The following is a 22,883-nucleotide window of genomic DNA, read 5'->3' as shown; positions in this document are numbered from 1 at the left end:
GGATGAAGAAGTGAAAAGAGCACGATGGAGGCCATCTTAACTTTGTAGTGATAACAATTCCCTGTGCACTTTATATCGCGCCAATATTTGAATTGTCTTGCCGCTTGTCTGCGTTGTGTTTGTTTTTGTGTTCACGCTCTCGTAATTGAGACTGCTCTGCATTGCACTGAAACTGTTCGCAGATTATCAAGAATGTCGTGTTGCAATTCCTAGCAATGAATTCTCAGACTCGTAATCCACAGCCCCAGTGACATTCTTTAACTGCTCCTTTGCTGCGGTTCCGGGGGAAGGGAGAAGGGTGGTGGCGGCGCTCACCCCAAAACTGCGTACAGGTATACCATAGACAGTCCAACCATGAAGCACAAACTATATAAGTTAACTTTAAATCTGTAGGTGGTCTGAGGTTTATATTTCGGCCCAAATACTGGTATCAAAACTATTACATTTCCTTACAAGTGATGGTCCGAAATCGTGCTTGAATCGAAATTAGTGGATTATCCAAGACCGTAAACGCCATTCATAGCTTTCTTCTCCGAGAATGGGATGGCTATAACTCATCAGTGAAATAATTTATGTTCAGTTATGTAAACATATGATGAGAGGGGTAAATGCCATTCAAGTCACACTTTCTTTTTCGATCATTACAGTTGAATAACGTTTTGATTGCAAATTTTGCCTTTTCAAAATGTGCGCACGCGCACACATTATCTTGACAGCAAGGTTACGTGAACGCACAATTAGTGAAACGGGGTTTGATTAATTATGAGTATGTGTGGACGATTTGAGTCTAACGTTATTTACCTGCCCAAAACTTGAAATGTATGACTTACTTTTTCTAATATCGGAACTTTATATATATATATATATATATATATATATATATATATATATATATATATATATATATATATATATATATATATATATAAACATAGCAAGCAAATCGGTTAATTGTCTAGGTCATAGTGTTATATAGTCGTGAAATGCCACTTAGGGTAGTATAGGAATCAAAAGTGAAAGCCTTAAACTTTTGCTCAAACTTTCCTCAAGAAATATTTCACCATTCTCTTTCAAAATCAAGAATAAAAATCGGGGCTCACCGTGCAAACATTTTGGTACTAGAGAAACAAATTACCCGATATTTACAGATATTTGAAATACAAAATGGCCGCCATCCCTTTAAAACTGTATGGAGGAAAATTCGATTTTCGAAAAACTTATCCGATGAAAAGTTTTCTTACACCGATATCTTTAAAATGAACCCTCACAAGTGGTACATGTATAGGGAATTGCAAAAGTTTGAGAGTCCGAATATCTGTCCCTCAGGTGCGTTCTACCTTAATGCTACTCAATGTAAATCGAAGAGCGCCCGCCTGCTATAAGCTTAAGTGCTTCACGGATTTGTCATTTGTCCCTTGTTAGTATAATGTTTTCGTTCTCTGTAAAGAGAGCTCGTCACTCCGTGTTTGACAATTCAGAACATCATTAATTCATCCCAAAAAACAAGGTAAAAGCGTAACGATGGATATATATTATTGGATATGCGTAGGCCCTAACCGTTTTCAAAAAGGGGTATTGTGAAAATATTATTAATACAATAGCGTATGTGACATGCGCTTTAGTGACACCAACAATCAAAGTCGTTTCCTTATCCGGAAGGGAATTGACTTTGAAAGGAAAATGCCATAGAATACTATACACCGGACAAAACATGTTCTCGACATTGACCTGTTCAATTCTGAGCATTTCATTGCACCACGGTCCAGACTCTCCGCGATCGCACGCATGTGCAAACAAATTGTTTAGTGGTCCAGACAATTCATGCTCACTTTCGGCGTTAGTTTCATTTCAGGTATGTATTTGTCGGAAGAAGAAGAAATTTAAAAAAGTTATTGTTTATAGTTTCTCTTGACATTGGAAAGATCGTGAAAATGTAGCTGTATATGTGTGTGGCAGCTTTTTGCAGTTTACAGCCAAGGGACTGTTCGATTGAAGTTAACCTACAGGATTTGTCAATGTCTATTTTAGAGCCTGGCCACACATTTTCGATGCCAAGTATGGAATGTCGTCATCTAGGGACAACGTTCCTCTTCTTTTACCTTTTTGTGATATCAAGATAACATGTATGAAGTCACTGAGTGTACAAAATGACAACGGTACATATGTGCAAAACTGTAGGAAAGTTACCCATTTACTGAATTACCTCTAGGCAACATGGAGGTTTGCTATTCCGACTCGTTACTTAAGGTGGTCTTGCATATAGCACTCACATTTTGCTCAAAATCACTTTTTCGCAAAGATTCGTTCAATTTTCATTAACTTGGCTACCCAAGATCAAAATATTGCCAGGGTTCACCTTCTATGGCAAGCAGTTGTAATACGTTTGGTGAGAAAGAAGTCCTAATTTATGCAAATGTATGCAAATCACCCTGATTATATCATTAATACCGAAATTGAGGTTTTCTACTCCAAATATGTACCCTTTTCATTCTTCGAGTAAATTAACCATAATAAACTTCACATTCTCTGCTGTTTGAAAATATATAGTATGAGCGTTTTTTTCATGATGGACGGACGGACGGATGGATGGATGGATGGATGGATGGATGGATGGACGAATGCGGTATTGGAAGACAAACATGGAGAAAGAGAGACAGACAAGTGGATTGATAAATATTGACATAATTAGACAGGTTGATCGGTAGATCGACAGGTAGACAGACAGAGACAAAATAGAGAGCTAGACATAGACAGACAGACAAAGAGATAGATAGATAGATAGATAGATAGATAGATAGATAGATAGATAGATAGATAGATAGATAGATAGATAGATAGATAGATAGATAGATAGATAGATAGATTAGATAGATAGATAGATAGATAGATAGATACTCAAAGTCTAGCATTGAAGCGTACTTTTTCACTAAGGTATAAACACGGGACTCATAATAATCATATCATTAAAGGTACTGAGACAGCCCGTAGAGAGAGAGAAAAAGTAAATTGATGACTTCTGACAGACAGGTTGGGTTGAAAGACGAACAGACAGGCCGTGAGACCATTCTCAGTGCCGAGTTCAAGCTTATGGGTATGTTTACCATACCAGTTCCCTGGGCTTGAAATTACCTTTCATTTTCTATCGAACCGCACGCTGTTAGATCACTGTTTTCGCGCCTAATGAATCGTCAACGGCTCAGCCGTGTTGACAGAGGTAATTGACTGATGTGAACTGTTCTAACGCAGCGGGTGGGCTGGAGTCGCCTCGGGGAAATCATTTGTGAGTCTATCTGTTGCTCCACTTTGGCGTAGAGCATATGGCAGTCATTGTGACAGAGAAATAAACAATAAAATCAAAACGCATTTCTTCCGTATGGTTATACAACAGAAAAACCGCCTGGCTATAATAGTTTTAAAAACAGTGTAAAGTGTAGCTATTTCTCCTAATCTTCCAAGAATGATGGTACAGGTGAACATGACGATAATAATGTTTTAATCATCCCAATAGCCGCTATTCCAGAAAAAAATTACTGTAGGGGTAGTTGCTGGGCTTGAAAGATCGCAGTGTAACTCTCCACAGTAAATCGCCTACGAAGCGCTTAGTTTTCTTGTTAATTAAGAAAAAGTAGAGTCTCGAATTGATTAGACAATTTGGCTTCTAGATGAAATACTTCTAAATTGGTGTCTCAGTTTCGTTACGTTTGGGATGAAATTCCCGATGATTGCGCAATCAAGCACACACTGGGGGGGTTTTGTTCAGTATCAACCGATTTCTATTCATCTTGCCGACTTGATTTTTTTGGTCATGCGATTGCAGAAAGTGGGTCGTTAACCTTCCCATATACGATATCGGTCAGGAAGTGCTGCGAGGAATATACGTAATATACACAATTTTCATTAATTTTATTTGTACGGATAGCAGACGATGCGGTTATATACATCAGAGTTTTCATAAGAAAAATAGCACAACGCGTTGAATAGTATGCAAACTGTAGCACAGAGCCACATTAACTAAAGATATCGGAATACACAATCAATTCTTTCAGAAATTTTCACGAAACGGTGAGGCTAACACCTCTCTTTTCGCTAAGTTTTAACGGTGACTTTTATATGAAAAAGACAACCTGAATGGTAATCTTTAGAGTTGGACCAAATATTTTTTAAATAGTTTCAGTTTTGAAGTATTGATTCATAATGACGTCACGCGGGAAAAAAATTTCATTACAGAACGAGCGCGCGAAAATTTGACCTGTCGTTCATCTTTCACTTGGCGCTCCTTTTCACTCTTCGCACGACACAGACCACTCGAAATGAGTTGGCACGTCAAGTTCACATTTTCGGTGAAAAGTTCAACCACAATTCTTTGCCGAGTGGTTCAATAGATCCAATTAACGTTGAAGGGAGTAACTTGTACTTGATTTTGCCACTGCTCTGTACACTACAGCCGCGAGACGTTATTAACCGGCAGGTTTCGCCCTCCAATCGAATCAGGCTAATAGGGCTGTTCACAGTTTACGTCACTGTTCTCTCATTAATATGCAAAAATAAATATTTGTCCGCATTTTTAGATTACGCTTTTGAAAATTACGCATGCAAGAACGACGAAAATACATTTCTGTGGGCGACTGCTAGTGTAACAATGAATACTAAAAGGCATATTGACGACTCAGAGTACAAGCTGCAAAAACGGCCATGTATGCAACATTGATAAAATTTGTCCGCATTTCAAGCTGCGTGTCCGATGTCGCGCGCGTACAGCTATATTTAGTAACAAACCTATAACCGTGAACAACGCTATACAGTGACATGCTCTGACACGGGACTGCAAAGGTCACAGGCTAATACTTTCCCCCGGTTCATCTTGATATGCGACGCCTGGCTGTCAATTACGCGCCAACCCTTTGTTCGAAACTGAAGCCTTAATTTCAGCACGAGGTGACTGTCAGTAGCATTTTTTTACCACATTTGAAATAAAAAGTGCAACGACCTACCAGCGTAAAGTGCATATTCCCAAAGTAATTTTATCAAGAGTAATCTGCGCCGCCACGCATTTGGTGCCTTTGTGGAACTGTTGTGTCGTATCAAAAGACATTTAATTGATAATAATTTCAAATAAAAAAAATTACGGTAAAATTTCTTTACAATTTGGCTTCCTGGGAAGAGATTTATACAAATATATTGTATTTTGGCAGTCATTTTACCCATTGTGGCCAAGATGGCAGATAAAGTGTTAGAGCACTCTTAACATCAGGTGCACTATTCATTCTCTTGGACCCTACAGGACAATGGCTTGAATTTTCCACAAACCCCCATGGGTGCACCAGCTTGAATGGTCAAACCACACATCTCGACCATTGTGCAGCCGCGCCTCGAATATGCAAAGTACATATCTCAATAAGTACACTGGCTTGAATGACTCTTCAAGATAGCGAATAGTTATAAGTTTGGTGGCTTGAATACCTTTTATTGAAGCCTCGCACCAACATGAGCGTGTACACTCAGGCTAAATCATTCCACAAGGAAATCACGTACACACCATGAGTATGTTTGCCTCCCATCTTTTCGAACTCTGGTGGCTACAGAGCTTCGCTGCACCTACTGTGTGCGCTGATATATTGAGATATTGAGTCTCGTATGTCTGGCTTGAGTTGTTAAGGGTAGAATGCGCCTCGGGGACAGATATTCGGACTCTCAAACTGTTACAATTCTTTTTTGATCTATCACTTATGGGGTTCTTTTGAAAGCCCTTGGTGTAAGAAACTTTTCATCGCCTTAGTTTTCTGAAAATCGAAAATTTTATTTTTCTACATAGAGTTAACACACAGGTAGCGGTCATTTTGAATTATCGGTAAATTTTGGGTATTTAAATTTGTTTCTCTAGTACCAAAATTTGCACGGTGGACCCCCATTTTTGTCCTTAATTTTGAAGGAGAATGTTTGAAGTATTCCCTGAGAAAGTTTGAGCAAAAGTTTAAGTCCTTTACTTTCGCGGCGCACACTACCTTTAAGCCACGGTTTATTTCGGATTAACGACTGACAGAAGTTCATCCAACAATGAAAAACAAAATCGATCAATACTTGAATGTGTACATATACAATATTCCCTGAGCAAAGTACTAAATTTTAAAATGGAATCTGTTAAAATCCATGTTGCATGCAGGTATTCTTAAATGTTTGACAGGCAAAAATGAACGAAATGCACCTAACGGGTGCAGTCATACCTTTAGGAAGAACATTTCTTGGCACTAACATTAGTGACGATACAAATTATTGACATCACATCTTACTTACGAAAACGAGTATCGTTAGGATGTTATCTGTCCTTTAATTTTATGTGTTTCGTTTATTTGCTGTTTATTTCTTTATTTTGTGTGCCGCCGGAGAAATGACATAACGTAAATTAAATATACAAAGTAATTGTTTTTATGTCTACGGGAGTACGCTTTAAAATTGGGACTTAGATACCATGAGTCGTCTGCACTGAACTGGGACTACAATTTGGAAAAACAGTTGTAGATGCCGCGGAAGCGTTTTTGCAAGAAAATAAACGGCAGTGTTAGTTTTAACTTGATTACCATTTACTGGAGGCACCGTGGACCAGTTTTGAGGCACCCTGGGGCAGTGGTTAGGGTACCGGACTCACTATTAGAGGATGGTGAGTTCAGGACCCGGTAGTTCCAGAGTAACGGACTCACTGTCGGAGGACGGTGAACCACAAGACTCTAGCACGGTGTTGTGACCCTGAGCAAGGCACTTTACTCCTCAGTGCTCCATTTGGTAGTGGGTTGTGGGTACCTCATCCTGTAATTGGGCTAACGCCCGTTGGATTGTGGACTGATTTTTAAAAAATGACAGTTTTCGGCCAATCGTGACTGGCATGACGTTAGCATGACGTTAAGCATGCTAACAGATACGCTTATCAGTTCCAGGAACATGTTACTGTAACATGTTATGAGTGGTTGAAGGTGGTAAGTCATTACTTTGTAAATACCCTTTTTATATCTAAAACCCGGTAACTCTAATTATTAGTTTTCTTGTCATATATGAATACATTAATAGCACCATACCATCTGACTTGCTCGAATTCCATTTACCAAGTCGATTGAATATTTGCAAGAGGCGCCCTTCTTTCTGTTTGCAAAAGATAGTATTGGCAAACAAAATCAAACGTCCAAAACACACATCTTTAGTCCCCTTTATATTTATCCAACGGAGAGTTAAATGTTCGCGACTTTGGAAATTTACATGAGTTTGTTTCTTGACAATGTATGTCCAATACGCTGAACCCTTAAAATTATACTTTTCTGTCGCACACTGGACAATTTAATGACTTGATACTGGGAGAAATCCACTGCGTCGAATATTTAGAGTATTATTTGCCAATCGATGCAACCATAAACTGATCTAACGAGTCGTAAAACTAGCAGAATTACTTGAGCCCCCTTTTGTGCCCTCCTCACCTAGTGGACAGGATTGACGTAGTTTGTTTTGGTTTTTTCAAAATGTGTGCTTTACAGAAGAACCCCGTCTGTCAGTTACAATGGGTAAATGGCATCTCTCTCGCTTCAATGGAGTTCTCTAATTGATCGCATTAAACAGTGACTTATAAGCGTTCAGTGATAGAAGCGAGAGAGTTCTGTATTCACCGTGTCAGGGGAACACAGAAAATTCCTCTGCTATAGACAAGCGGTTGACTCGTAATGGATGGGGCTATGGTTAACTTAGCAAGATTTTTGTGCTACGTTCACATATATTTGGTACATGCACAGGACCGTGAAAGTGTCACGCGATAGGAAATTACCCCTGCCCTCTTGATGCAACCCGTCACGTGAAAAGGCGGGTAGGAAATAAATACCAATGCTTTTTATGAAACGCTTTAATGAAATCACGTGTAATGATCGTGATAGTATCATTATCCCGCTCGTGGATGGAGTTGCACTAATCCATTCGACCGTAGACGAAACGGTCGTCCAGGTCATCCGAGGACATACACGTCCGCATCTTATGAAGTAAATGAACCAGCGAACGCACATGCTGAGAATAACGCTATCCTTGGTGAAAAATCTATGTATATATTTGCAATTTCTTTTCTTGTGATTTAACGTAATTTCAGGCTGAACACTCCGAGATTCAATATACATTTAAATTTTTCGACGAATATTGTCGCACGCAGACAGAGCAAAGTTACGTAAATACATTCCTTAGAATTCAAAGTATAACACATCCACGGGACACTCCAATGGATAAAAAACATGACGCTCTTTTTATTCTGAAATGCAAGTAAAAGACATTTGAATGACTGTAACAGTTGTCTAGTACCCAAAAAAATTGTAGGTTTGTCGACCTCGATCTTATTTGCTCTATACTTTAAACTAGTTTTTGTTTCCGACTTTATTTGGCTTGCGTTAAGCAGATTATGGTTAACACTTTTGGTAACGTAGAGCTTGGGATGAGTAACATATCCTGTGCAGAAACTAATCTATTAAAGACAGTTGCTAGTTTTTCATCTCATTTGAACCTTTATTACTTGAGACTGCCCTACCATTCACATTTTATAGGCTGATCCTGTAAAATCGATACGCTCCCTAGCGATTTGATTATACTTTGTGGAGACATTTTGGCGCGGTGGTTGATACCGACGATACGGAGATGGTGAGTGGGAAACTCAGTAACTTTGTACAGACTCGCTAGTTGGGTGGTATTTAGGTTGGAGACGCGAGGTGGTGCTCGGCGTACCCTCGAGCATTGCATGACCGTTTGCGCTCTGTTGCATTATTGAATCATTGGGTTCTGGGTACGTTTCTCATCCTGTAAGTGATCGTTCGCTAGTGGGATGATGATCAAAATGTTTTGAAAACTTTCGCGTGAATTGAATTGATGTTGTAAATACCAAAAATGAAGTGAAAGTAGTCGCATCGGTCGGGGTTTGAGGAAAACGACTTTCTGTTAAACGTGAATTATGAAATGCAATGGGCGCCATACTGTTTCGATGGACCTGATGAAATAACGCGACACGTGTTCACTATGCACCCACCGCATATACGCTATTTTCTCTGCTAGCTATTAGTTTAATACAAAATTGCGTTAATGATTTGGCGCACTCTGATATAAATAGCTATTCATGTGTCATTTACTCGGTAATAATTCTTCCCATTTCTGGGGCACTTTCCTATCTTAATCAATGCATAACCTGAATGAAGTGATGGACAATGCATTTTACCAGTTGCATTTAAACTGTGGTGTTAAAGGTATACTGTCACATGTTCCAATTTTGCCGCAGTTACCATGGAAAGAGAAATCTAACCAATCACAGATTTTAAGCGGGTGGCCGCTTTTAAAAAACAGCGCCATCACATAGCATTTTCAATACCAAGGAACGCCCCTTTGACCATATATGGGCATATTTAGATTACAGGTAACTGTATACCTTCAAATGGCGAACGATACGCAAAATGGACCAAAACTGATGCTTCTTTATTTCTGGCTATTTTTTAGTAAATTGTCATTTACCCACGTGCACTTATAATGAAGCGTCACGACATGGCATAATTGACGCAGTAAGGATTGTTGGGAAATATGTCGCTGGCTTTGGAGATTACTTTTTGCCTTTTTATTGGTATTTGAAAAGTCACTTGTGTCGTTCGATTTGGGATTTGAAATAATGCTGACTCGAGTATTTCAAAATACACGCCCTTTTCAACGCCGCAAAAACGCGGAGAGGATTAATAATGATGACGCAATTTGCCATACCCACCTGAAATGTACACTAATAAGGTCTGCTCGGACAATCTCAAAACCTTCATGGCTTATAGAACTACACAACTACATCAATTTACACAAGCCAAGTTCATGGTTAATTTTTTTTGAAAAGGTGTATTTTTCTATGACAAAAAAGGAATGGCATCTTCATTTTGTAACATCAACGATGCGATATACGTATGTACTGGAGGAAATATAACGGTTTATCTTTAAGAACACAAAAGACGATATATATTTTATGCTTAAAAGGCACCAACAGTACCAGCGTCACAACCATCGTCTTTTACACGGTGAAATACATCATCAAATAACTAGGTTCAATCTTTTTTCTCGCTGCCAGGATAAAGTATGTCGGTTTACTACAGTTCTATATCGTGCTGAGCAAACCCAACGCATTAAGTTTGCCAACGCTTTGTGTGACGTCATGCGTTTCTATTTATGGAATGCATATACACACAAAGCAATCAGCGCTGTCCATTTCCTTCTTTGGTTTTCCCTCACATAAATACCCTACTGGTCTTATTCATTTTAGAATTTCACGGATCGATGATATACAATTGATTGCGACCTTACCGAAAATGAACTCTACCAAAGTGCAGATATATGACCGACATATTTATGTTTTATTGCTTACGTACCCCACTCTTTAACTACATCTGTATTTATTACATTTTTGTAGCCTGATGAACACGGTTATCTGACTAAGAAGGTAGGCGCCGTTGTATGAAGTGCATACCACAGTTTGTTTGTTTGTTTGTTTGTGTATCAGAAATAACACTTCCTCCTTCGGGCTCCTGCAAAACACACCAGTGAAACTGTAAATTAAGCAGAAGTACCATATGCAAATGACTGACCGTATGAAACAATTACAAAATTAATCAAGGTCAAATCGATGTAAGAAAACATATTGATTTTTATTAATGTTATGGTGAGGTCACGTCTAGTTTCACTCACAAAATACAGCATATTAAATTACTAGTAACTGGGAAGTCCTGCCATGTGTCGAATTAGATGACTTTGACATGGTTTGCAACATTGTCCATAAACTAGATAAAAACTTAACAAATTAAGGTAGTATGCACCTCGAAAATGAAAGACTTAAACTTTTGCTCATTGTTTTATGAATGGAACTTTCAACCGTTCTCTTATGAAATCAACGATAAAAATCGGGCGTCACTGTCCAAAGTTTGGAACTAGTGAAATAAATGTACCTAGCATTTTGTGATATTTGAAATTCAAAATGGCTGCCATTCCTGTGGTAACTCTATGGGGAAGAATTGAATTTTGATTTTCGAAAAACTAAGTTTTCCTTTCTCCAATTGCAGGAGCTTTATAATGATCCTCCATAAAGATCAGAAAAGAATTGTAGAAATTTGAGAGTCCCGTCCCCGAGGCCCAATGTAATAAATAAGTCAATTTTTTTTCGGAATGTCGTGAAAGAAATTCTTTCGATTCTATCTCAACTTGAGAACAAATACCACGGTCTGGTTTCACTTAATGGTAAGTTTTGCTCAATGTCATGGGAAAGAAAAGATGGCTGAAAATAAAAGAAAACTGTTGACTGGGTTTAAGTGGAATAAATCAATAAAACTGATCACGGTGAAATCGCTGACAGAGTTGACCCCTAAGTGAACTCAAAGACGACCTCCTAGTTGATTCAAACCTTGTGAAGTAAAAAAAGGAAGATTATCTTGGTCGACTGTTGTAAAATTTGAATGTGGAGCTTTGTGTAATATATTTTAATCTGACGAGATAGTTAAGCAAGAGATGACGGGAAATGATGTTTATTGACAAATTTATCTTATTGTTCATGGTTTGCAACTCTTGTCGGTAGTTGCTATCTACCAAACTTTCAGCTTGCTTTTATTTTTTGTTCCCCTTGTCTCTTGTAAGACTAATATTATGTTATTGTTTACACGTTTGACAATCTAATTTCGTTGTACAATTACTGTTTTCATTTAAATGTATTAAACAATATCGAAGAGAGACGCCACAACAGCTGTGAGGCGTCAATTTATAAAAAACACGCCTCGACAGACACATTTTAACTTATGCTCAAATTTCCTAAAAGCGAATCTTTACCTGGCCTCTTTCATAGTCAAGAATAAAGTAAGCTGAAGATTAGGATTAGAGAGACAAAGAATATGAAATTCACCGATTTTAAATTTCAAAATGGCCGCTATATCCCATTATAACTCTATCAGAACAACAGACAATCGCATCTTAATTTTCTATAGGGTTTAAAAATGTGTCCACAAAAGCAACAGTTTAGAAAAAAAATTATATAAGAAATTTAATTGACAGTCAGAAAAGCTGTGCCCGGGGCGCATTCTAACTTAAGAATAGTACACTGTGTAATTCTGTCCAACGATTCCTGGAAATCCGTACACGTGAATAAACGGTACATAGAATGTATTCAGCGCCACCGGTTTTGCCACGAGGTATCCTGTGTTAACGTGTTTCCTGTTGTATACACAGTGATTGTCGCTCTCAAGGAAGTATTTTGCAGTTCAATGTCGTGATCGCATTCTATCGATTTTGTCAAGCGGAAGCTTTCCATAAATTCGCTTAACATTAAACATGGTTTTAAGAGTCCCTGGGCATTGGCATGATAGAGTAGAGCGTCCTCGCCCGCCGAGACTGTACATCAACCTGTTTTATTTCCCGCCGCCTGGTGGCGCTACCTTGTGACATTTTCACACCTGCTTCGTTAGTCTACAACTGTGCATGACGGCTTCTCGAAAATTTGAAATTAATGGTCTTCAATTTTAATTGTGATAATTATTAAACAGAATATGAAGAGCAGTGCTATATTTTAACTCAAAACTGTGCTAGTCATACTTGAAAAATAGCCTATTGATACCATTAATGGGGGGAAAACCTGATGATGACGTCATATTCAAACCGCCACGTGTTTTACATGGTGTACACTTCGTCTACAAACCGTAATGATTGATTGGAAAATGCAGGCTAACCTTTGCTATCCTTTGTGAGTGTACATGTGAAAGTATCCAAACAAAATTACGACCAAAAGGCGACAAAAACAGATGCTGAAAATATTTACGAGTAAAAAATAATTTTGGTGACATTTAACCGATTAAAAGTAGTCGGTCAGCTCACTGAATGTACAGCCACATTTTAAGAAAACGCCTAAAATTTGTTCCGATATGAAACATAAATAATATTTCAGGGGGAGAGAGGAAGGGTTTCAGGAGTTATATGAAAAAAAAAAAACAATCGGGGAGTAGGCACAATTGCGGCGAGTATAACACCCTAACATTGCAAGGAATGTCGGAAGAGAGGCATCATCTTCAAGGAAGTATGTGCCTCAAAAATGGAAAGCTTGAACATTTGCTCAAACTTTCAATCGGTCACATCATTCGGCCATTCCACTTTTCAACGTTACGGCAAATTTAAAGAACCGCAGACGGTGAAAATGTAGGCAAATTTCAGTATTTACTCAGTTCACACTATCCTTTACAAGATAGTTGGACCAAACTTTAGGTCATTAACGTCGTTGATCGTATTGATGTCTGTCGAAATCGAAAAATTAGCGGGGGGGGGGGGTCATTACCATGACAATTTACGTCAAAATAGCCGGAATCTCTAATGGTAACTCTGTGGGGAAAATAAATTTCGGGATTTTCACAAAAATTAAAGGGTTGAAAAGTTCATATTTTACTCCATAAAACAGCTGACTACTCCACATAGGCAGCTGACTACTCCACATAGGCAGCTGGCAAACAAAGCATTGTAAACATATCGTGACATGTATCGATATTATAGGTGTTTACAGATTAGCATGATGTATTTCAAGTTCTCTTGACATAAAACTATAACAGGTTGTCTGACTGTATATGTTCTTTCTAAGAGCAGTCGCTTCAAACACACATCTTTTCTGATATGTACATATCGCCAGCTAATTGTCACCGCGAATTCATTTCACCGGTTTCGATTTGTCACCGCGCCATTTCAGAATAAATGCCTTACCATCAAAAGTTCCATATATCATCTTTGAAGGGCTCCCAATCTGTTACACAAAAGTCTTTACAATTTATAGACATCTGACGTAGGTTTAAACACGGTCACTCCACTTTTTCCATATTTGGACAGCTTTCAGAAGCTTAGGAGATTCTTTTCAGTTTGAACAGACGAACACTGCATGCCGACAGAGGTTCAATTCTATTAAATTTGAATGGACGAGCAATGCATACCTACAAAAGTGTGTTTTATCGGTTTTGTTAAAATGTAAGTTCAGATAGATAGATAGATAGATAGATAGATAGATAGATAGATAGATAGATAGATAGATAGATAGATAGATAGATAGATAGATAGATGGGTAGGTAGGTATGTAGGTAGGTAGATAAATAGACGGACAAATGGATGTATTGATAGATAGATAAATGGAATAATCGGGAAACGCGAGCTGTGCAAATTTTCTTTTCATTCGAAAAAAGCTTTAACGTTTTATGATTCATCTATTCGTAGGCAGAGGCGGCTACCCATGTGGCCTGAAACCGTCACTTGGGGTTATTCATCTTACAAAAATGACGTGTTACCAAACGTTACAAATAAATTTATCAATACTGTTTCACAGCTGTGGCTATGACTGGATTAATAGACAACTCTGTAAATTGGGCTACGTCTCGGATAAATGCAAAGCAACAAAGGACAGAACATTGCGAAAACGGATGTTGCAAATCTATCAGACGGCAAAAACGGGACTTATGTTGGCGGGAAAAAATCATTGTAGATATTGTGAGGTCAAAGTATGGAAACACCATCTCACAGTGACCCTCGACTTTTCATAAGCCTCCCGTATTTCATCGAATTTCACGGAAATGTTAAAATGTGTTGGTATTATAACAGAAGTTATGCCATATGCGTTTGATATATTCATACAAGCACAGTTTTAAGCTGGTAGACGCCGATAGAATGCCAACATACAAGGTGTCTTCTCATGGGAGATTCAAGCCGATCAGATTATGTGCACGTATAAATAATATAATAGGATTGTATTTCATTTGCTTATGTTACACATCGCTGTAATGCTTCCATAAGTAAGTTGATGATAATTACGTTGCACTGTAAAACGCGATGAGAGAGAGAGAGAGAGAGAGAGAGAGAGAGAGAGAGAGAGGGGGGGGGGAAGAGTTGAATCTGAAGTGCATCATATTAATAGGCCATGAAATGGCCCGCAAAAGTACTCAGTTGACTTTACTTAGAGCCCGACTTGTTGTATCTTGTAGCATGATTTTGTTATGGTTTTACTTTGCAAACTAAAATGTCTGTGAGAATGTACTAATTTCGGTGTTTAGATACACTTATTATTAACTAGCCGCTGGGACTGTATGTGCAATTTTGTACAAGATAGAGATTTCACTGCAATTAAATCTTTGCCCAAACATTAAATCACAGCCTCATGCGGAAAAGGAAAAACTGTAGATATATCTGCACTGAAATCTTCATATAAACTGCACAGAGTACTCCAATGTAATGCATAGGGGTGAATGCTTTCAACTGTGACATTGTATGTTCTGTTTCCTTTGTAATATTAGCAATTTTTGAAAATGGCGGTAAATCAAAATGACCTTTAAAATTTGAATTTACTGTCAAATGTCTCACAAAGGTATTGTTTCCTAATGCAGTAAAATCCCATATCCCTTCAGAGGGTAGAATTTAAAGAAAACCGGGAGGAACATGTTTTAAGGTCAACAAATTTCATGAGTTACAGCTGCGCTAGTGGGGCTTTAACAGGTGAATGGCCTCAGAGACAGGAACCCCAATGAGCACATTTAAACCAGACAGGAACCGCGAGAATGGAGAGCTGCGCGATATTTTTCATAGTACCGTGATGTTAAAAGTTACATTTGAAAAAGAAACGATTGCAAACTATACTTGTCTAGCTCTGCCGTTTCAGAAGACGGATAGCAGCCGTGGAAAGTGCGCACGCGTGTAGGAAAATCGGTCTCCTACGAAGAAATCGTCTGGTCTTCATGTAAAAACGTAGATTTTAGAACACTGCAGTGGCAAACGATGCATTCCCTTACCAAAACGAGGCAAACGATGTATTTCCGATGCATTTATCAAAAGGGTGATCTGACAACGCCCTCGAAAAAAACGTGTCGTATTGAGAGCATGCGTGAAACTGCACGAGCAATGTTTCTGCTGACAGAAAATATAAATGCCAGACTTTTTGTCCCTAGTGTAAGGAGAATTAGACATGAAGTTTCTCTCATTCAAGGAAAATGACCAAGATACTTTTCGCCCGAATATTTATCGGCCCTTGTGCTAAACATTAAGGACATTCCCGATATGTTGGTATCGCTTCGACGATAATATTGCATAACTATTGCGCAGTTGTTGCCATTAACAAGTGCGGGCAATTACTGTTAATTAGGGACTAACCTTGTCTTTGAATCGATGACTGGTTTTTATGACTGTAATAATCGATTTTACTGTTTCCGTTTTTCGTCATATACATTGCACTGACTAACACTAAAATAGCAATTGGGATTATCAGATTAAGCTTAAATGTCACATCGATGTATGCCACGTAGCTATACGCTCCACGTTCTAAATTTAAAGCCTAAAATATTGGCTAACACGTAAACAAAATCGTTCACATAAAGGGTGTGTAATGTCTGTAATGTCTGTAATGTCTGAAAAAGTAAGTGAATTTCCAATAAGTGCGTGAATTGGTAAAAACGTGAAATATTGCAGCTGCCGTCGTGTCGTAGACATTTGATATACAAAATATGAAAAATGCCAGGCTAAAAAGTCATTGTCAGATCGACCCGTTGATCGAAGAGGATTAACTAAAATGCGCACCATGCTCAACAATGAATATCATTTACAGAATGTGGCTGAGTTGAGGTCAGTGCTGGCTCATCCACGTGAAATTTCGTCGGACTGTTTCCGCCAAGAGTCTGTCAAACGGTCGGTAATAATCCCTCAGCTCCTGCATGACCTTATCGTCCACCTCCGGGTGTTCCCTCCCCTTGTTCAAGGGCAGGCAGTGGTTCCTCGGAAAGTTCATGCAATGCAGACCCCTCTCCGAATTGAAATCAAAGTGCTCCTCCCGGAAAAAGTGCTGAAGTCCCAGGAAAGTCTCTATCCTCCGAAGCTCCGCCGTCGGGTCCTCCGACATTTTGCCGCCGTCTACGAGGTGTATCCGGTCTCGTGGGATGTAGTCGTACCACCTCGCCAGGTGTTTAATGTAGACGCCCAAGTCAACGATTTCGTTCAGCGTGTCCAGCCCCACTTCCCGGTGCATTATGGACGCCTCGAACGTTTCGGCGATGTATTTGTGCAGGCCGAACACTTCCAGCGAGCTCGTTCTTTTCCGGTTGTACTCGAGGTAGTCGGACACCGCTCGACGCACCGGGTCACACAGCGAAATTATGAATTTCGTATCAGGCATATCCCTGGAGATAATTTTCGGCAGGTCGTGCGGCCGGAACAGATAAGCGGGTGTCTTTTCCAGGGTGAGCTGGTAGGGCGTGGTGAACGGCATTTGTTTCAGATACGCATCGTAGCCTGTCTTGAATGTCTTCGAGGTGTCAAAAAAGTGCACTTCTAAAATTGGTCCGGTGATGTTCGGATGCACGGTCAGAAAGTGTTGGAGAGCCCCCGTGCCACATTTCCTGACCCCGAGCGTGATTACCTGCGGTAGGCGTTGAGCGCATTCCCTCCGCGCGAGTACCGGCTTGTCGAGTAAACGTTTCGGGATGTTGACGGGCATCCCCGGAGCGTAGCAGGAACTTCCGAACTTCGCTTTTATGTACGCGTTTTCGTTGAAGCTGGCATCCCAGGTCACCTCGATCACTTCCTCAACGGTTGGTTCCTCCTCCTCTTCCTCTTCCTCCCCCTCTCCGAGAGTGAACGCCCTCTCTCCGGCGGCTATGTCAGGGTCGTCGGTCGTGGCTTCCAAAAATTTCATGATGTCTTCCGTCGCCACGTCCGGGTCCGGGTATGCCTTGCACCGAGCGCTGCTGATACCCATCGCTGACGTCAACCTTCGGTGCCGGACATTTCATGTCCAGTGAGAGCAGGAAGATGGACACGTAACAAGTCAACGCTAGGAGGAGCAGAAGCAAAGAGTTCTTGCAGAGCAAACAAAGTCGAGTCACCATCCTTCCAACCGGCGCTGTGTGCGAAAAATTGAGGACTGCGTTGTCTCTAGTAGTTGGAGAGGCTGAGAGTTCCTCTTGCCATGTGTCGCCTGGGACATATATATTTTCCAACAATATGATCAACGAGTCTCGTGCCTCTTTCCCCCAAGCTGTTCACACTAACACGTTAAGCTGTGGTTTTAAAATTTGCATAAAATCTGAACGGGAGGAAGCGCTGAATACGAGATATCCACCCAATGGGCAACATCTGGGCTCCTGTCATAAAGCCACCCGAATAAAACCAAAGAACTGGTATTTTGAAATTTCTCTTTACAATGTTCGATAAATTTCCCTGATCAAAAATCATTCAAAACGGACAGTTTTTACGTCACTCCACCTTTTTACCAGAACCCATTGCCTGGTCGCTGCCCCCGGCATGTGTTTCAATGGCAAAGGTGTCGCCACGTACAAGTGTTTGCTTTGTCAATCTCATAATGTATTAGTAAGTATGGAAACAGTGCGGTACAGTCGTGTCTGATTCAGCTTTGATACACATAGGGAGCTAACATTTTTACTGGAGGGGTGGATGATGTTTTTTGTTTTAGTTTTATCAGCTTAGGTGTTTTTCTTTCCGTGAGGAAGTGTCCGGGGAAGTTCAACCTCCCATTCAAGGCTTTTTCTTGAGTTTATATATATATATATATATATATATATATATATATATATATATATATATAATATATATATATATAATATATATATATATATATATATATATATATATATATATATATATATATATATGTATATCGAAAATAATCGCGATCGAAAATAATCACGATTTAATATGTGTATGTTTTGGGCTGCTTTTTTAGTAAAACAAAAAAGTTTTTGTACAGTGAAAATTCGTATCACTACGATTATATTCATGTATTGCATCTCTCTGAAAGCATTCCATTAAGGAGACAGTGTTCTGCGCGCAAAGTCTGGCTACCAAATGAGTGTGCGGGAAATTGCAATTTAGGGCTAAAACAATAGACCTGTAGATCTCTGCTCAGGACACACGAACACGACATTATTGGGCATCTTGTGCAGAAGCACGTCAAATTTCAGAAAAATATTATCTGTTCTGAACACATTACCCTTACAGAGGAGAAATAGGATGAGAAAAAGACGACGTTCAAATCTTACTTTTTTAGATACATGGTACAAAACATAATGTTCTTTCAGATTTTACGTAACTCACATTGCTTTATGACAAAATGTCAACCCTCAAAGATGCAGGAAGTTGGTTGAGAGAAGAACTGAAACGCAGTCCATTTCATTGGCGTATTCTAAAACGTTCACATACAAAAGAGCTTTAGATTTTATGAAGGAACAAGGAGATTGCTGACGAATCAATAAAGGTGTACCATGATATATCCATCAAAAATACTTAGAAAAATTATCGAGTCATTGCGACAATCTTGCAATTTTATCATGATGGTTACTCCACTTTTAAAACTAGGGTAGCGTATTGGTGCTACATGTGCTGTGTAGTAGCACATTGATGAAAAAACAGGGATCACATGACTAACTGCTGCATCGTATAAAGAGGTGTACACCACTAAGCAACTCTCCCATATGGGTTTATATTGGAAACACGATTGGAACTAATTTGGGATAATTGAATGGTGAAGTAAGGTCGTTTTAACCTGCAAATGTAAGCTCATCTGCTTTTCGTTTTAAGTTAACACACTTATTTTTATGAGTAATTTGTAATATTGTAACATTCAGCTATATGGCACCTAACACTTTTGAGAAATTTGAAAAATATGAAGATCCAATTATCCCAAATTAGTTCCAATCGTGTTCAAAGCAATTTGAACGATCATTTAGTTTTCACACTCTTGAAGACGAATGTCTCTTTCTGTGTATATACTGGGTACTCATCTTATAAGCTGAGTATATCATTCTGCAGGCCTTAGAAGCGGGGAAAACCCATTAATATTTGCTACTTCCTGTGTCTGAATACCATCCCTTCATATGCAGAGAAATTACCACGACGCATGCGCATTGCAACATATCATCTATTCTAACAAATGAGAAATGCTGCTTATTAGCCAGTTTTAGTTTGAAAGTCAAACTTTAAATTTTGTAAAGTTTATGGCATTTGAATAACGATGAATATAATGCATCTCGCTGTTGCCTGTTACATGTATGCCAAAACCAAATGTACACATCTCCAGCGATCGCTGCATGGGGGTGGGCGCATTTCTTTTCGTGGCGTATCAACTGAGTGGGTCTGCAACCTTTAAGGGGGCAGGTTTTTATCAGATTTATGTCTGAAAATACTGAATATTTGAAGGAAGACTTTCAATGGAGCATAACATAAAAAGTCAATGTCAGCAAGCACTAACGCCAGCACGAGGGATTGGGAATTGCCGCTTTAAGGTACATCACTGAGGCAGGTATTCCGACTTTCATTTTTTTTAAACCCACTGCTGGCACGCTGTTTGTGGTGTAGACACATTTTGAAACATGTGGATAATGAAGTGTTCATTGTCTTTTTTTATCTAAGCTGACTGGAACTAGTTTGGGAGAATAGGATATTGTTGTAATATTGATTTAATCACAAAATTTAAGCTCATCTACTTCTCTTTTTTTGCAAGTCACTTATTTTGCGGATATTTTGTAATATTGCAACTTTCAGCTGTAGGGTGCCTAACACATTTGAAAATTTCAATGCGAACAATTGAAAGATTCCATTCTCCCAAATTAAATCGTGTTGTCGGTGCATTTTAGGGAATGTAGCTGTTTCTCAAGTATCAAAATTTGCACCGTGACCTCTGATTTTTATTCTTAAGTTTTAAAAGAGAAAGGTTTAAAGTTTCCTCGGGAAAAATTCACATCTTCGACTTCAAGGCACGTGCTACTTCAAGATGTTGTGACAAAAATTAAACTGAACTCCAAAACTTTTGTTGTCTAAATAAATAATAACAGTTTGTCGATGTTTCACATGGTTAACTGTATTTTACGATCAGCGAGGATCATGTCACTTGTCACGGGCAGAACGAAAGTGTTGACTGGGCCTGGAATATGTGATAGGACTCGTCTGAAATCATGAAGTTTTGTTGTGAATCCTATTAAAAACGAACAAACGAGCAGAAACTCTCTTCTAAGGTAGAACGCATCTCGGTGGACAGATACTTTGACTCACAAACTTTCACAATTCTTTTCTGATCTACCAGTTGTGGGAGTTAATTTTATAGTTCGTGGTGTAAGAAAACGTTAGTTTTCACCGTCTTAGTTTTTTGAAAATCGAAATTTTTTTCCCAAAAGGTTAATACGTGGATGGCGGTCATTTTGAATTAGAAAAAACGGAAAATCTTGGAGAATTGTTTCGCTAGCACCAAAATTTGCCCGATGACCCCTGATTTTTCATTTTGAATTTGAAAGAGAATTGGTTGAAGTATTCCCTGAGGAAAGTTTCCGCAAAAGTTCAAGTGTTTCAATTTCGAGGCGCGAACTGCCTTGAATCGATAGATGCCGTAAAGGGCGTTTTCTCCGCAAAATGGTAAATTTGTATACACCTCTAGATCTAATATAAATTGTCGCAGTATTTTATACTAAGGTATGCGCCTCGGGGACAGTTATTCGGACTCTCAAACTTTTATCATATTATTTTGGCCTACTATTTTTGGAGGCTTATTTGAAGCTAAAGGAGTAAATAAAGTTTTCACCGGCTTAGTTTAGTGAAAATTGGGAACTTTGTTTTCCGACATAGATAGAGATAACACAGGGATGGCGGCCATTTTGAATATTGGTAAATATTGGATAATTTGTTTATCTAGTACCAAAATTTGCACGGTGTCCCTCGAGTTTTTTCTTGACTTTGAAAGAGAATGGTTGAAGTCTGTTTGACGAAAGGTCGAGCAAAAGTTTAAGTCTTTCATCTTCGAGACGCGAACTACCTTAAACATTACTAACAGTATCGGTCAATTCGAAAGAGTATAGGCCCCTAAGCCATTTTTTCTGAATTACGGATACTAATTTCAAAACTTACACATTGGGTGGCTATAGCAGATTCCAGAATCAGATGTTAGAAGCGTCTTCTAGTTGAAATTATCTGAAAGCAAAATATTGACTGTTTTGAAAATTTGAGACCGCCAGTGACGCAAAAGTGATACATTATTGCAATGCAGATTTTAGACACGTTTGCTCTTGTGATTGCATATTCATGGTTCCCCTGTAGAAAATTTTCAGAGTTCCACCAACAGCCGTTGAGGGCGCTCATAAAAGGATTGCTCATTTTACGCAAAATATTGTCAGAGATTCTCCTTTTTTTGCATTCCTGGCTACCGGGAGTGTGGGATCGACGATGTGGGAAAATTCGATCCCGCACTCTCAGAAATCGTCCTACACTGTCTATAAATGTACTTATACGAAAGCAATACAACATTTGGTACATGAGCTCTGATTGGATACTGAACGGCCTTTCGCTCTGCGTTCAAAATATTATCCAATGGTGCGATGGGTAGCACAGGGACCGGAACTACAAAGTAAGCAGGTCACAGTGCAGTGGCAGACGACAGCTATGCAGCTTCGTCACGATTTTGGATAATGTTGTACGTCGTTGGTGACAGACTCACAAAGATGGTCAAATTTTCCAAATAACAAGTGAACACAGGCCACTTGGAATATATCATCAATTCCTGATGGATATCTGGTCTGGAGCGAAAGTTTAAATATAGGCAGTGAAACTCGCCACGGAGTTCGTGTTACTGTTATGTTAGTGACTCAGAACAATGCAATGCACGGCAACGAAGAAGGATCGTTGATACACGGGTACGTAATTTTTTATTATTCAGTGTTTCAAGTGTGAATTTAACGCATTTTGTGGTGATTTGAGAAAACGAATCTCACACACTAAGGACCTTGGATCAGATTTCTCACACAAGCTGGGGATATTTTGTCTCACACTCGCCTTCAAATTACCCATAGCTCTTTCGGGGCTGTTACTTTTCC

At 39.1% G+C, this 22,883-nt stretch overlaps 1 protein-coding gene across 1 annotated transcript; it reads right to left on the bottom strand.

Moving 5' to 3' along the window:
* Positions 1-16,639: 16,639 nt before the first annotated feature.
* On the bottom strand, positions 16,640-17,767 carry LOC139144152 (heparan sulfate glucosamine 3-O-sulfotransferase 1-like). Its single transcript, XM_070714811.1, has one exon. It carries the CDS (start codon positions 17,765-17,767, stop codon positions 16,640-16,642), a length of 1,128 nt encoding a protein of 375 aa, XP_070570912.1.
* Positions 17,768-22,883: the final 5,116 nt, after the last annotated feature.

Source organism: Ptychodera flava, chromosome 1, assembly GCF_041260155.1.
Source record: "Ptychodera flava strain L36383 chromosome 1, AS_Pfla_20210202, whole genome shotgun sequence".
Taxonomy (NCBI): Eukaryota; Metazoa; Hemichordata; class Enteropneusta; family Ptychoderidae; genus Ptychodera; species Ptychodera flava.
Note: the sequence above shows the minus strand (reverse complement) of the source record. Positions and strands in the feature narration are given on the sequence as shown.